Raw genomic sequence first — 13,202 nt, forward strand, 5'->3', positions numbered from 1 at the left:
TTACATCAGGAAACTCCATGATAAAATCATAAGCATTTGCTTCTTTTGCTGCATTCTCAATTTCTTCATCAGTTACATCCTCTCGACCATATCTTATATTGTTTCTAATTGTTGTCCCAAACAGAACAGGTTCCTGACTGACCACACCAATGAATTCTCGGTAATGTCTCAGATTAAGGGACTTTATGTCATGTCCATCCACTGTGATCTAAAGAAAATAAGACTATGAGATCCTCAGGTTGTATATTATTATTTTTCTTATTATATTGTATTACTGTAGCACCTAGAAGCCCTAGTCATGGACCATAACCTCATTGTGCTAGGCGCTGTACAAACACAGATCAAAAAGACACTCCTGTTCTTGAATATTTCTAAACCTACAAACGTTTAGGACAAAATGTTCCCATTCAGTTTGGCAGGGTAGATTTAGGATTCATGAGAAAAGTGAGGATTTATTTTTGTTTCAGTGAAGAAATAGTCCTTGGCCAGATCATAGAATCATAGAAGATTAGGTTTGGAAGAGTCCTCAGGAGGTCATCTAGTCCAACAACCGGCTCAAAGCAGGACTAACCCCAACTAACTCATCCCAGCCAGGGCTTTGTCAAGCTGGGCCTTAAAAATCTCTAAGGATGGAGATTCCACCACCTCCCTAGGTAACCCATTCCAGTGCTTCACCACCCTCCTAGTTAAATATATGTTCATGTTTCCATATACTAAGTGGAGATTTGCCTCTGCTGGGCACCACATCTGCAGTAGGGCCAAAGTAATGGAAAAAGGAAAGGGCCCTCAATCTGAATCCTACCATCCCTTACATAGAGTTGGCTGGAGATATTTTTCATTTTTGCAGGAGAGGAAAACTTGAAACCAGCAGAGGCCATCTCTGCTTATCAAGCATATGGTATCATGGTTTATTGACATACACCCTAAAGCCTGCATGACGCATGGTGCAAGGAGGATAGAAGGGAAAAAAGAACAACCATCATGTATTTTAAATGGGATGATCAGTCCTATGCAGGTAATCCATATGGTGGAGGAGGTAACACAAGGTTTGGCACTTTAAACTTTAGCTGTGCTCAGAAATGCCCATGAAAATTCTTTGTCTGGATAGCAAATAGGAGAGGATAGATATAAGCATCAGGCAATCGTTGAGCTGAACACCAGTCTTGTATGTGCACTTTCACAGGACTGTGTGACACTGGAGCCTGGGTGGAGTGTGCTTGGCTGTATTTTGTTACAGTGCTGTTTTTTCCCATTTTACACATGAAGGGGATCACCATTACGTAGTGGCCTGGAGGATAGAGCTGCGCGAAGGCGAAGCCCAGAGAATGTCCTATCAGGACCCTGACCCACTTCTCCAAAACTCGCTTGTGTAAGTGGTATCCCAATTCACAGAGCCAGGACAAGAAGTTTAGGTTGTGGAGTGAGCAGCAAGGGTGGAGTAACTTAAGTATGGCTAATCAGTGCCCTCACCTTCCTATGTGGTCATGTTACCTCAATCGATTTAGATACATATATGGCCCCTATCACCACAGCATGTGAACACCTCTAAAGTAGTTAAGCTTAAAAAACAGTAGCCTTTCTCTCCTTTCATCACTTACTATATTGAATACCGTGAGCCCCCAGGTCCCTCTGAGGAGTGTAGATTTGCATAGCTAGATCTACTGGAGCTAGATATGAATAGCAGGTAGCAGGTGATTCAAAGTGAGATCTGGGGCCAGACTCATTGGCAAAGATCTGCCAGCAAAGGACAGATCGGTATTTAGATGGTCCCTTCTAAATAATATTTAATAATTAAACATTGTATTTATTTCAATTCAAGACAATATCTACCCTCCACAGGAAATCCTATAAACAACACTGTTAAGCAAGTAGGCTACCAAATATGCAGGATACCAGCTGAGTGTGTGTTTCAGTGTTCTAAATCCAAGCCCAGCATCTGCAACAAATTCCTAATGTAAAAGGTGAGGCTGCTCAGAACAGAAAACACACTACAGTATTTAAAAAGCTTGCCAGTGATTTATATAACTTCCAAGTGATCCACTCTCTGAGGGTTGTAAGGTTCACTTTGTAAGAGTTAGACATTTGTTAAATCTCCCAGCATCAGATGGGAGGAACAGCGGCTGATTGCTGCAAAATCTTTTGTATTACACTTGGTTGCAATAACCCCAACTTTGTGCTCCACTTGTCTCCTTTTGACTTGAGGACTTGTATAGCTAGAATTCTTTGTATAATACTATTTTAATACCTATATAAACAGTACTATGCTCTAGAATGGCTGTACTCACCACTCCTTCCTGTGGATCATAAAACCTCTGAAGCAGCTGGACCATCGTGCTCTTACCACATCCACTGCTTCCAACCAGTGACACCGTTTGTCCACAGTCAATTTTCAGAGTGAGACCTTTCAAAACCTTGCGGTAGTTAAAAAAATAAAATGTAGAACAATTTCAAATTAATGAGATTCTGTCACTAAATCCTGCCAGATTTATCCCTGCTACATTTTCAAAACCCACTCATTCCCATTGCAAATTCTGGCTCTGATCTTGTCTCATACCTCAACCCCTGGAACCTGCTCTTCCTGACACCTCACGTACTCTAATTTGCCCAGAGTTCTGCAGCAAACAGTCATCTGCTGTCATGGTTCTGATCACATTCAGTCGCTCTTGAAGTCCTTCCATTGGCCTCCTGCTTCACATTCAAGCCCCTAGGCTCACCTTCAGGACCCTGCATAACTTTGCTCCTTCCAATCTCTCCTCTCTTGTTCTTTTTAGAGGCCACACCTTTCTTGCCTCACTCAGCTCAAATGTTATATTGGTTAACAACCCCTTCTCCATGCCTTCTTTTATGTTTCCTCTACACATGGAACTCAAGTCAACCTCCTGACTCCAATCTGCTGTGCTTCCATCCTATCCTCTAAAGCAGACAACTCTTTTAGTGTAATACACAAGTAATATGCCATATTTCAAGCTGTAGTCACTGTGACTACAACAAAGCACAGAATAGGTGTTTCTCCTACCTGGACATCTGGTCTTGAAGGATAACTGAACTGTACATTATTAAATTCAAGTGTTCCCTTTATGTGATCGAGTTTGTGTCCATCTGAAGAAAAACTATCTATAGTTGGTTTCTGGGGAGTGGGAAAAAATTAAAATTCAAGCAAAAAATGTACAAATGCACAATTGAGGGAGGGAGATATCATTATAGCCTGAATATTCCATATTTTTATTCTACCATTTAAAATATCTTCCACACCACACCTGTTTTAGCATTGGGTAGTTGCAATCTAAGGGTATGTCTACACTACGAAATTAGGTCGAATTTATAGAAGTCATTTTTTTAGAAATCGGTTTTATATATTCGAGTGTGTGTGTCCACACAGAAAATGCTCTAAGTGCATTAAGTGCATTAACTCGGCGGAGTGCTTCCACAGTACCGAGGAAAGCGTCGACTTCCGGAATGTTGCACTGTGGGTAGCTATCCCACAGTTTCCCCCAGTCTCCGCTGCCCATTGGAATTCTGGGTTGAGATCTCAATGCCTGATGGGGCCAAAACATTGTCGCGGGTGGTTCTGGGTACATGTCGTCAGGCCCCCCTTCCCTCCCTCCCTCCATGAAAGAAAGGGCAGACAATCGTTTTGCACCTTTTTTCCTGGGTTACCCATGCAGACGCCATACCACGGCAAGCATGGAGCCCGCTCAACTCACTGTCACCGTATGTCTCCTGGGTGCTGGCAGACGTGGTACTGCATTGCTACACAGCAGCAGCAACCCATTGCCTTATGGCAGCAGACGGTACAGTAGGACTGGTAGCTGTCATCGTCATGTCCGAGGTGCTCCTGGTCGCCTCTGTGAGGTCTATCAGGAGCGCCTGGGCAGACATGGGCGCAGGGACTAAATTTGGAGTGACCTGATCAGGTCATTCTCTTTAGTCCTGCAGTCAGTCCTATTGAACCATCTTATGGTGAGCAGGCAGGCGATACGGATTGCTAGCAGTCCTCTTGTACCATCTTCTGCCGGGCAGGCAAGAGATGAGGATGGCTAGCAGTCCTATTGTACCATCTTCTGCCGAGTAGCCATGAGATGTGGATGGCATGCAGTCCTTCTGCACCGTCTGCTGCCAGCCAAAGATGTAAAAGATAGATGGAGTGGATCAAAACAAGAAATAGACCAGATTTGTTTTGTACTCATTTGCTTCCCCCCCGCCCCTGTCTAGGGGACTCATTCCTCTAGGTCACACTGCAGTCACTCACAGAGAAGGTGCAGCGAGGTAAATCTAGCCATGTATCAATCAGAGGCCAGACCAACCTGCTTGTTCCAATAAGAACAATAACTTAAGTGCACCATTTCTTATTGGAACCCTCCGTGAAGTCCTGCCTGAAATACTCCTTGATGTAAATCCACTCCCTTTGTTGATTTTAACTCCCTGTAAGCCAACCCTGTAAGCCATGTCGTCAGTCGCCCCTCCCTGTGTCAGAGCAACGGCAGACAATCGTGCATCTGAGTTGAGAGTGCTGTCAAGAGCAGTCACAATGGAGCACTCTGGGATAGCTCTCGGAGGCCAATACCGTCGAATTGTGTCCACAGTACCCCAAATTCGACCCAGAAAGGCCGATTTAAGCGCTAATCCACTTGTCAGGGGTGGAGTAAGGAAATCGATTTTAAGAGCCCTTTAAGTCGAAATAAAGGGCTTCATCGTGTGGACGGGTGCAGGTTTACATCGATTTAATGCTGCTAAATTCGACCTAAAGTCCTAGTATAGACCAGGGCTAAGGCTGGCTGCCATAGTTACTTTGCTTTGGTAACTGCATTCTATTATTTGTAATTTCCTTTGAAGAGCTTGAACATCATGTTTCTTTCTAAGCCAGTTTGGTCTTTTTCCATTTGGCAAACACTAATTTTTTCCTCCTTTATTTTTCAATGGAATTTACCATGGCTTTTTTGTATTACTACCTTATTTTTCTATTGGCATTGTTAGTGCTCTCATACAAGATAATAGCTCATTTATGAAGACAGGGTAGAAGGATCCATACCTGATCAATTATCTTGAAAACTTTAAAGGCAGCTCCTCTAGCAATAGAGAAAGTTTCAAAGTGTGGTGCTGCTGTGCCCAGGCAATAACTACTGAAAGTTACGCAGAAGAAAACCTAGAGAAAGAAGAAGATGAAAACCACGCTGAAAACAAATCAATAATTAAAGGCTGGTCCTATAGTCTTGATTTAGGCAACACTCCCACTTATGACCATTGGAGCTATGCCTCAGAAAAGACCGCAGGATCAGCCCCAGCATTGGTATGTCATTCACAAGATATTCCTAAGTATCAAAAGAATTAAGTTTAAACCTTGGAATGCCAGCACAATACCTTATAGTCTGGAACCATAGAAACTGAGAAGGATTTTTGGCAAAATTCTATGGAATTTCTACATGACAGAAAGAAAAGGACTATTTTTATTTTCTATTCTACTTGTCTTTTTTGTAGTATATTTTAACACCAAATATTGTTAAAAATACAAAAAAGTCATTCAAAAATATTTACTGGTTTATGAAAGTGAATGGCCTTTACCTCTGCTAGATCATGTTTTACAGAAAACTCAGAAAACCCGCAAACCACACTGCGAAAGTCCAACATATCTTTAGCTGACTACACCATAAACCTCACTATTACTCTGAGTTTTAAGGCAATCAGAAAATAAAGTTTCAATTTCCCAAACAATTAAAAACTCCACACAGTCAAACTTTCAACTTTATTCTATAGAACATCTTTCAAATGAATAGAAACACAAGATGTGAGGAGTATATACAGCCACACTACCTAATAGTTGATCACATAATTTGTGAGGAAGAATCTATTAGGCAAATTTCACCTCCTCTTCTGTTTGTGGAATATCCATAAACAGATTATGATTTTCTCTAATTTGTTAGTTATTTTAAATTGTCTGATTACATTTTCAATTAACTTCATTTACTGCTATTTGGTTGTGACTGGTCATATTGTTGCATAGTATTGTTTCTGATCTCTGACTGCAATTATAATAATCCTTGTGTCTAGTGTGAATGCTTCTGGAAAGTAAATTTAACATTCATCTTCTATGCAGATTTGTGCTGGTAAAGCAAACTGCATGAATGTTCATTGAAAACAAACACAGAAGAGATGCAAATATGGCAGAGACAAATTTTTATATAAATTCAAACTAATACCATGAAAGAAATCACTATTTGACTCATTCTATTAGATAAGCATGTTAGCTGAAACAGCTATGACTTGTGAAGTACAAAACCAGGTAGATTTAAGTCATCTTTATTTGACCTCAGAGTGAACACTTCACTGAGAAGAATGGGGGAAAATTTTACATCTGCTTTGTTGTTACATTAAAAAGACAACAGCAAACCAGTTATGTTGTGAAGATTCTCTTCTACCTATCTAAATTCTTATATTAGTGCCCATTATCCCAGTATCCAAACACAACTTCACAACCAAAAGGGCAAGGAACTTAATTTTAACTTATATTTTACAGAACACAACTAACTCTGCAGGAAATTAAAGAAAGAACCCAGCTCCTGAACAGTTGTGGATTCTCCATACATACGATATTTCTTGTCCCTGCCTATAGCCAACATATCATAGACTCAGCATCACCTTCACAATGAAGTTAGTTAGTAGAAAGACACTGATGTTAAAATATGACACTTACAGCTAGGACAGTCCCAATGGAATAGCCAGTATTCTCATCAAGAATTAAGGTAGTTCCATACCAAAACCCAAGCCCATAGCATCCATTTATAATTAGATACAAAAAACCAACAGACAGTTTAGAAGCAATAGCCTTTTTTATACCAAGGTTTTTCGCTTCTCCTAGTTTACTTGTATATCTGTTAAAAAGACAAACAAATATATTAGTCATTGTGGCTGCAGACAAAGTCATAAATTAAAGAAGTCATTAACTATTGAGAGAGTCAGACCTGTTGATTTCCTTCTCTTGTCCTCCAAAGGCTACAACAGTTCGCACTGATGACAGGACTTCTTCTGCTACTGCACCTGCTTTGGCATAGGCTGTTAACTCCTTACTGGTTAATGTGATGATCATCTACAGTCAATGGGAGCAGAATGAAGTGAACTTCACAGACAAATCGAGAGTAGCTCTATACCTCATGTTTATTATGTTACTCAAGCAGGTCAAAGTGGCAGATCTCTCTGAGCTCAGAACTGCCAGATTCACAATGATCTTTAGAAGTGCTTCCTGGGGCATTATTCTGTGTCTGAGCAAGTATCCAATCTTGCAAATACTACCATGCATATGAAAGTATGCACTATCTCAATACTGTTTACAGAACTGGACCTCTAGGAAGCATTTTAAATGCTATTCCATATGTACAGAACTTGTTGTGGAATAGATCTTAGAAGCATAAAGATCTGAGATCTTATCAACTCTGTCCCAGCAGTCTACTAGACCTTCCTAAACAGGATGAGTGCAGGGATGTTCATTAATTGGGATTCCCAGCACCACACCTGGAGACCTTGCTCTGGGCCAAGTGAGGCCAGGAGAAAAATGCTAGGCCCAGGGGGGTTTTTTTGGGGGAGAGCTATTGAATCTTCTCAACTTCATTTATACATTTTAAGATATCAAAAGACAATGTTAAAATCATAAAGTCATGTGTTTAGGAGGACCACTACCTGTTACAAATAATCTGTTACCGAGATTGTGAAGTCTTTGGGACAGGGACTATCTTTTTGTTATGTGTGTGTGTGTGTGCGTAACACCGAGTAGTATGGTGTCGTGATACTGTTGTGGCCTCTAGGTGCTACTGCAAACCTACTACCATCACTGACAATACAAGAAAACTGAGACTAAGAAATATACCTAATTCCCTTAAATATATCTTTTTCAGGCTAAATATTACAAAAAAAAATTTTTTTTTTACTCCAGATTCAAACTTACTACTGGAGCTGCTCGGAAATTTTTCAACAGAAAAGATTCATTGAAGCGGAACCTTTATGGAAACGTATTGGCTTCAACCAAGCTTTTGCCCAGAATGGGATTTCTGGTGAAAATGAGAGAGCACCCAGAATAGCCAGTGGTTAGGCACTCAGCAGGGATGTGGGAAACTTATGTTCAAATCCTTGCTCCGAATCAGGGCAGGGACCTGAACCTATAGTTTCTACATTACAGATGAGTACCCTAACCACCTGGCTATTGGCTGTTCTGGGGTAGGTTTCTCATGCCCTACTTTAAAAAAAAAACCTGAAAGGTCTGTTTTGTCCTGTTGCAGAACAAAAATAAATGTTGAAACTTCAGAATGGAATTCTTATTTTGCAGCCAGCCCTACTCACCGTCGCCTACATCCTTAAATCCCTCAGTTTGGTCAAGGGGAAGAGAGATAATAAGGTAGAATATCCTCTGGGGAATTAAGTTTATATGTAAATTGTCTCAGAGCTGCTAAGCAAAAAGTGACTACTTTCAGCTGTTAGCAGGGACGGGCAGGTTTGTATAATTTTTGGTGGTCCCCAGAACAGGTCCAAGTCCTGCTCCCCAACACCTGCTTTGTAAGCCGATATATATTTTAAAAAATAATTTAAAAATGTGAGGGCTCTGGGGTGGGGCTGGTGATGAGGGGTTCACGATGCAGGAGGGGGCTCAGGGCTGGGGCAGAGGGTTAGGGTGTTGGGGGATGAGGGTTCTGGCTGGGGCTGGGGCTGAGGGGTTTGGGAGAGGCTCAGGGGTATGGCAGAGGGTTGGAGTGCAGGGGGAGCGGGCTCTGGGGTGGGGCAGGGCTGGGGATGAGGAGTTTGGGGTGCAAGCAGATTGCCCTGGGCCTGGGGCCAGAGAGGAGGACTCCCCCCAGCCCTCTCCCCGCCGACAGCAGCGAGCTCCGGGGGAGGGGCCCCCCATACTCCCGCGGCAGCACACTCACCTCGCACCACTGTCACTGCATGTGCTCCTAGGGCCCCTCTCAGGTCCAGGAAGCCCCCTCGCCTCCCCTGTGGTGGGTGCTGGTGAGGAGGGGGGCTACCATCACATGTTTACCTCCTCCCCTGCTGCTGCCCCTCACTGTAGCCTCACTGGGGGAAGCAAGTGGGGGCCGAGGGACACTCGGGAGAGGTGTGCGGGGGTGGCAGGTAGGGCCGGGGGAGAGACCCAGCCCCAAACATCGGTGGAGCCGGGCCCCTGGGCCCTGAATATTGCTGAAGTCCGGACACCACGGGCCCATATAAGTCGCCGCCCCTGGCTGTTAGGAGTCAGAGTATCAGTTCATACACTGATAATCTAGAACATTCTAAAAATGTCAAAAATTAACAGCTCGAGAGGTCTGGGAATAACAGGAAGGAAAGTGTCATAAGGCAATTATGCTGCTTATAGTTTTCAAAGTTTTTGATGAATTTTGGGGTCAGAGACAGGATAATATTTGCTAATTGGGTATCAAACTGGGTATTTTATCTCATGGCAAGGCAGCGAAGTATATATTGTAGATGAGACAGAGGTGAAAATAATAGTTGGAATGGGCACCTGAGCTTGTTTTAGGGATCCATCCTGCCATAGGTTACACACTTCAAAGAGGATATGGGTTCATATCCTAATGCAGGATCAGGCCTGAGTGGTTGACTCAGCACTAAATCATGTGGCCTTAAGACCCATCTTTATTTATTTCTGTCCTACTGCTAACAATTCCATCATTTCAAGCCATTTTGTTATGTCTTTAAGCATCTGGATTCCAGCACTGCCTTCAATAAGGACCCGACTGGGTGGATTTGAGACTTTTATTTTTTTGACTCTGAAATTTAACTGGGTTTAAGCACATTAAACTGGCTGTAGCATTATACAAATTTACATGTCATACATGATGTGCTCTGTACATGTGATCAATAGCTATCCTGTGTTTGTATCTCTTGTCTGAGAAGTTAAACTTCTCTAGTTATGTTAATCATTGAAATCTGACATTGTTACCCATATTGTATGTGATTCAAAGCCATCCAAAGTATGACATGTATTAGAGTAAATAAATGGCCCTGAGCATGTGTTAGCTGCTTATTGTCTCAGAGTTTTCTTTTATCACTCTAATAAATGAATAAAACCTACTAGATTTGCCTTTGAGATATAGTGAAAGTCAGATCGTTGTTAGAATAAGTATCTAATCCAAACGTAGTAATCAGTAGTAATTATTGCTAGGAGAATCATTCTCTTTCCTATCATCTTCTGATGAGCCTACTGGAAGCTTTTTTGTTATTAATAAAGACAACACAGTGTTTATCTCGATAATTTACTTGTTAAAATGAAGAGATTTTCTAATATTAATTAATATTAGACAGTTTCTCCATTTTTAAAGATAAAATGATTTGAATTGGCCTAAATATATCTATGTATCTGTCTCTCTGTGCAAAAGAAAAAACTTTTTTTTTTTTAAATCAGGCATTTTTCTTTTCTTTTCTTTTCTTTTCTTTTCTTTTCTTTTCTTTTCTTTTCTTTTCTTTTCATGAACCACACTCTTAGGAATTGTGAGCAGCCTACTCCTACTAAACTCCTACTAAAGGAAAGTTAACACTTAAAGTGTAATTAGGTAATTTAGAGATCAAAATGTACGTTTATTCACACATAAGAATGAAGTCACAGGATTTCACCAGTGGAAATCTGAGCTTTATGGTAACTGTAATTTTGGCAAGCATATAGCAAAACCGGTTTCCATGAAATTCCCTTTTCCCAAGAAATTTGTTACATATTAAATCTTTAAAATCTTGCCTACCTTAGAACAAAATGCTGCTGATAATACTATGAGGGGGCTTGTGGACAGGATCACAAGTGTAAGTTTCCATCCCTTCACAAAGCCAATCACTATGCCTACTGTGAATGTTGACATGTTCTGAAATAGCTGAGCGACTTTGTCTCCAATGCCATCATTGATTTTATTAATGTCTCTAAGGGGGGAAAAAAAGCAATTTTTTCAGCTGAAGATAATATAGATATTACTCTAAACTATCTCTCTCTCTCATTTTTATTAGGGCTGTCAAGTGGTTAAAAATTATTTGACATTAATCATGCTGTTAAATCAGGGATCAGCAACCTTTGGCACACGGCCCGTCAGAGAAAGCCACTGGCAGGCCGGGATGGTTTGTTTACCTGCAGTGTCTGCAGGTTCGGCCAATCGCAGCTCCCACTGGCCGCAGTTTGCCATTCTAGGCCAATGGGGGCTGTGGGAAGCGGCAGCCAGCACATCCCTCAGCCCACGCCACTTCCCGCAGCCCCCATTAGCCTGAAACGATGAACTGCTGCCAGTGGGAACTGCGATTGGCCAAACCTGGAGATGCTTCAGGTAAACAAACTGTCCTGGTCCACCAGCAGCTTTCCCTGATGGGCCACATGCCAAAGGTTGCCAATCCCTGTGTTAAACAATAGAATACCATTTACTTAAATATTTTTGGATGTTTTCTACATTTTCAAATCTATTCATTTCAATTACAACACAGAATACAAAGTGTACAGTGCTCACTTTATATTCTCAATTACAAATATTTGTACTGTAAGAAAACAAAATAAATAGTATTTTTCAATTCACCTCATACAAGTACTGTAGTGCAATCTCTTTGTCATGAAAGTTGACCTTAGAATGTAGAATTATGTACAAAAAATAAATTCATTCAAAAACAAAACAATGTAAAACTTTAGAGCCTACAAGTCTACTCAGTCCTACTTCTTGTTCAGCCAATTGCTCAGACAAACAAGTCTGTTTACATTTGCAGGAGATAATTCTGCCCAATTCTTGTTTACAATATCACCTGAAAGTGAGAACAGGCGTTTGCATGGCACTTTTGTAGCCAGCATTACAAGGTATTTGCGTGCCAGATATGCTAAACATTCACATGTCCCTTCATGTCTTGGTCACCAATCCAGAGTACATGCTTCCGTGCTGATGACATGTCAAAAAATGTGTTAATTAAATTTATGACCAAACTCCTTGGGGAAGAGTTGTAAGTTCCCTGTTCTGTTTTATCCACCTTCTGCCTATATTTCATGTTATAGCAGTCTCGGATGATGACCCAGCACATGTTGTTCATTTTAAGAACACTTTCACTGCAGATTTGACAAAACACAGAGGGTACTGATGTGAGATTTCTAAAAATTACTACAGCACTTGACCCAAATGTTTAACAATCTGAAGTGCCTTCCAAAATCTGAGGGATGAGGTGTGGAGCATGCCTTTAGAAATCTTAGAAGAGCAATACTCTGATGTGGAAACTACAGAACCCGAACCACCAAAAAAGAAAATCAACCTTCTGACTCAGATGATGAAAATGAACATGCTTTGGTCCATACTGCTTTGGATCATAATTGAGCAGACCCCATTATCAGCATGGACGCATGTCCTCTGGAATGGTGGCTGAAGCATGAAGGGACATATGAATCTTTAGCACATCTGGCACGTAAATATCTTGCGATGCCAACTACAACAGTGCCATGCGAAAGCCTGTTCTCACTTTCAGGTGACATTGTAAACAAGAAGCAGGTAGCATGATCTCCTACAAATGTAAACAAATTTGTTTGTCTGAGTGATTGGCTGAACAAGAAGTAGGACTTGAGTGGACTTGTAGGTTTCAAAGTTTTACATAACTGCACTCAAAAACAAAACAATGTAACAAAAAATCTACATTTGTAAGTTACACTTTCATGATAAAGAGATTGCGTGACAGTATTTGTATGAGGTGAACTGAAAAATACTATTTCTTTTATCATTTTTACAGTGCAAATATTTGTAATAAAAATATAAAGTGAACACTGTACATTTTGTATTCTGTATTTTAATTGAAATAAACATATTTGAAAATGTAGAAAAACGTCCAAAATATTTAATAAATTTCAATCAGTATTCTATTGTTAAACAGTGCGATTAAAACCGCAATTAATTTTTTGAGTTAATTGCGTGAGTTAACTGATTAAAATCGACAGCCCTAATTTTTATATATACACATTTTGTAGCACAGTATTTATTATTACTGTTACCCCTTTTGGCCCAAGTGGCTAGCCAAAAATTTGGGGTCTTGCAGATTTTCAGTTTATCCTCCTAACTGGAACAATGGAATCAACTACCTTTGATGCAATCTTGTTTATTTGCAAGGAATGTACAAAGTAATCCTCCACAACACTTACGTACATGCTTAATTTTAAGCATGTGAGTAATCCCATTAACTTCAGATAGACTTAAGCACATGAGCGTCTGCAG

General features: G+C 40.8%; 1 protein-coding gene across 1 annotated transcript in view; it reads right to left on the reverse strand.

Annotated features, from left to right (window-relative positions):
* The window catches only part of ABCB5 (ATP binding cassette subfamily B member 5), a 70,524-nt gene that overhangs the window by 35,937 nt on the left and 21,385 nt on the right, over nucleotides 1-13,202 (reverse strand). Inside the window, exons 7-13 of the mRNA XM_084621370.1 lie at nucleotides 10,731-10,902; nucleotides 6,957-7,081; nucleotides 6,689-6,866; nucleotides 5,030-5,143; nucleotides 3,017-3,127; nucleotides 2,286-2,411; nucleotides 5-208 (exon numbers count right to left, since the gene is read on the reverse strand). Coding sequence (XP_084477496.1) covers nucleotides 5-208; nucleotides 2,286-2,411; nucleotides 3,017-3,127; nucleotides 5,030-5,143; nucleotides 6,689-6,866; nucleotides 6,957-7,081; nucleotides 10,731-10,902 — 1,030 coding nt within the window. The remainder of the gene's footprint in view (nucleotides 1-4; nucleotides 209-2,285; nucleotides 2,412-3,016; nucleotides 3,128-5,029; nucleotides 5,144-6,688; nucleotides 6,867-6,956; nucleotides 7,082-10,730; nucleotides 10,903-13,202) is intronic.

Source organism: Lepidochelys olivacea, assembly GCF_965140295.1.
Source record: "Lepidochelys olivacea isolate rLepOli2 genome assembly, chromosome: 2".
NCBI lineage: Eukaryota > Metazoa > Chordata > Testudines > Cheloniidae > Lepidochelys > Lepidochelys olivacea.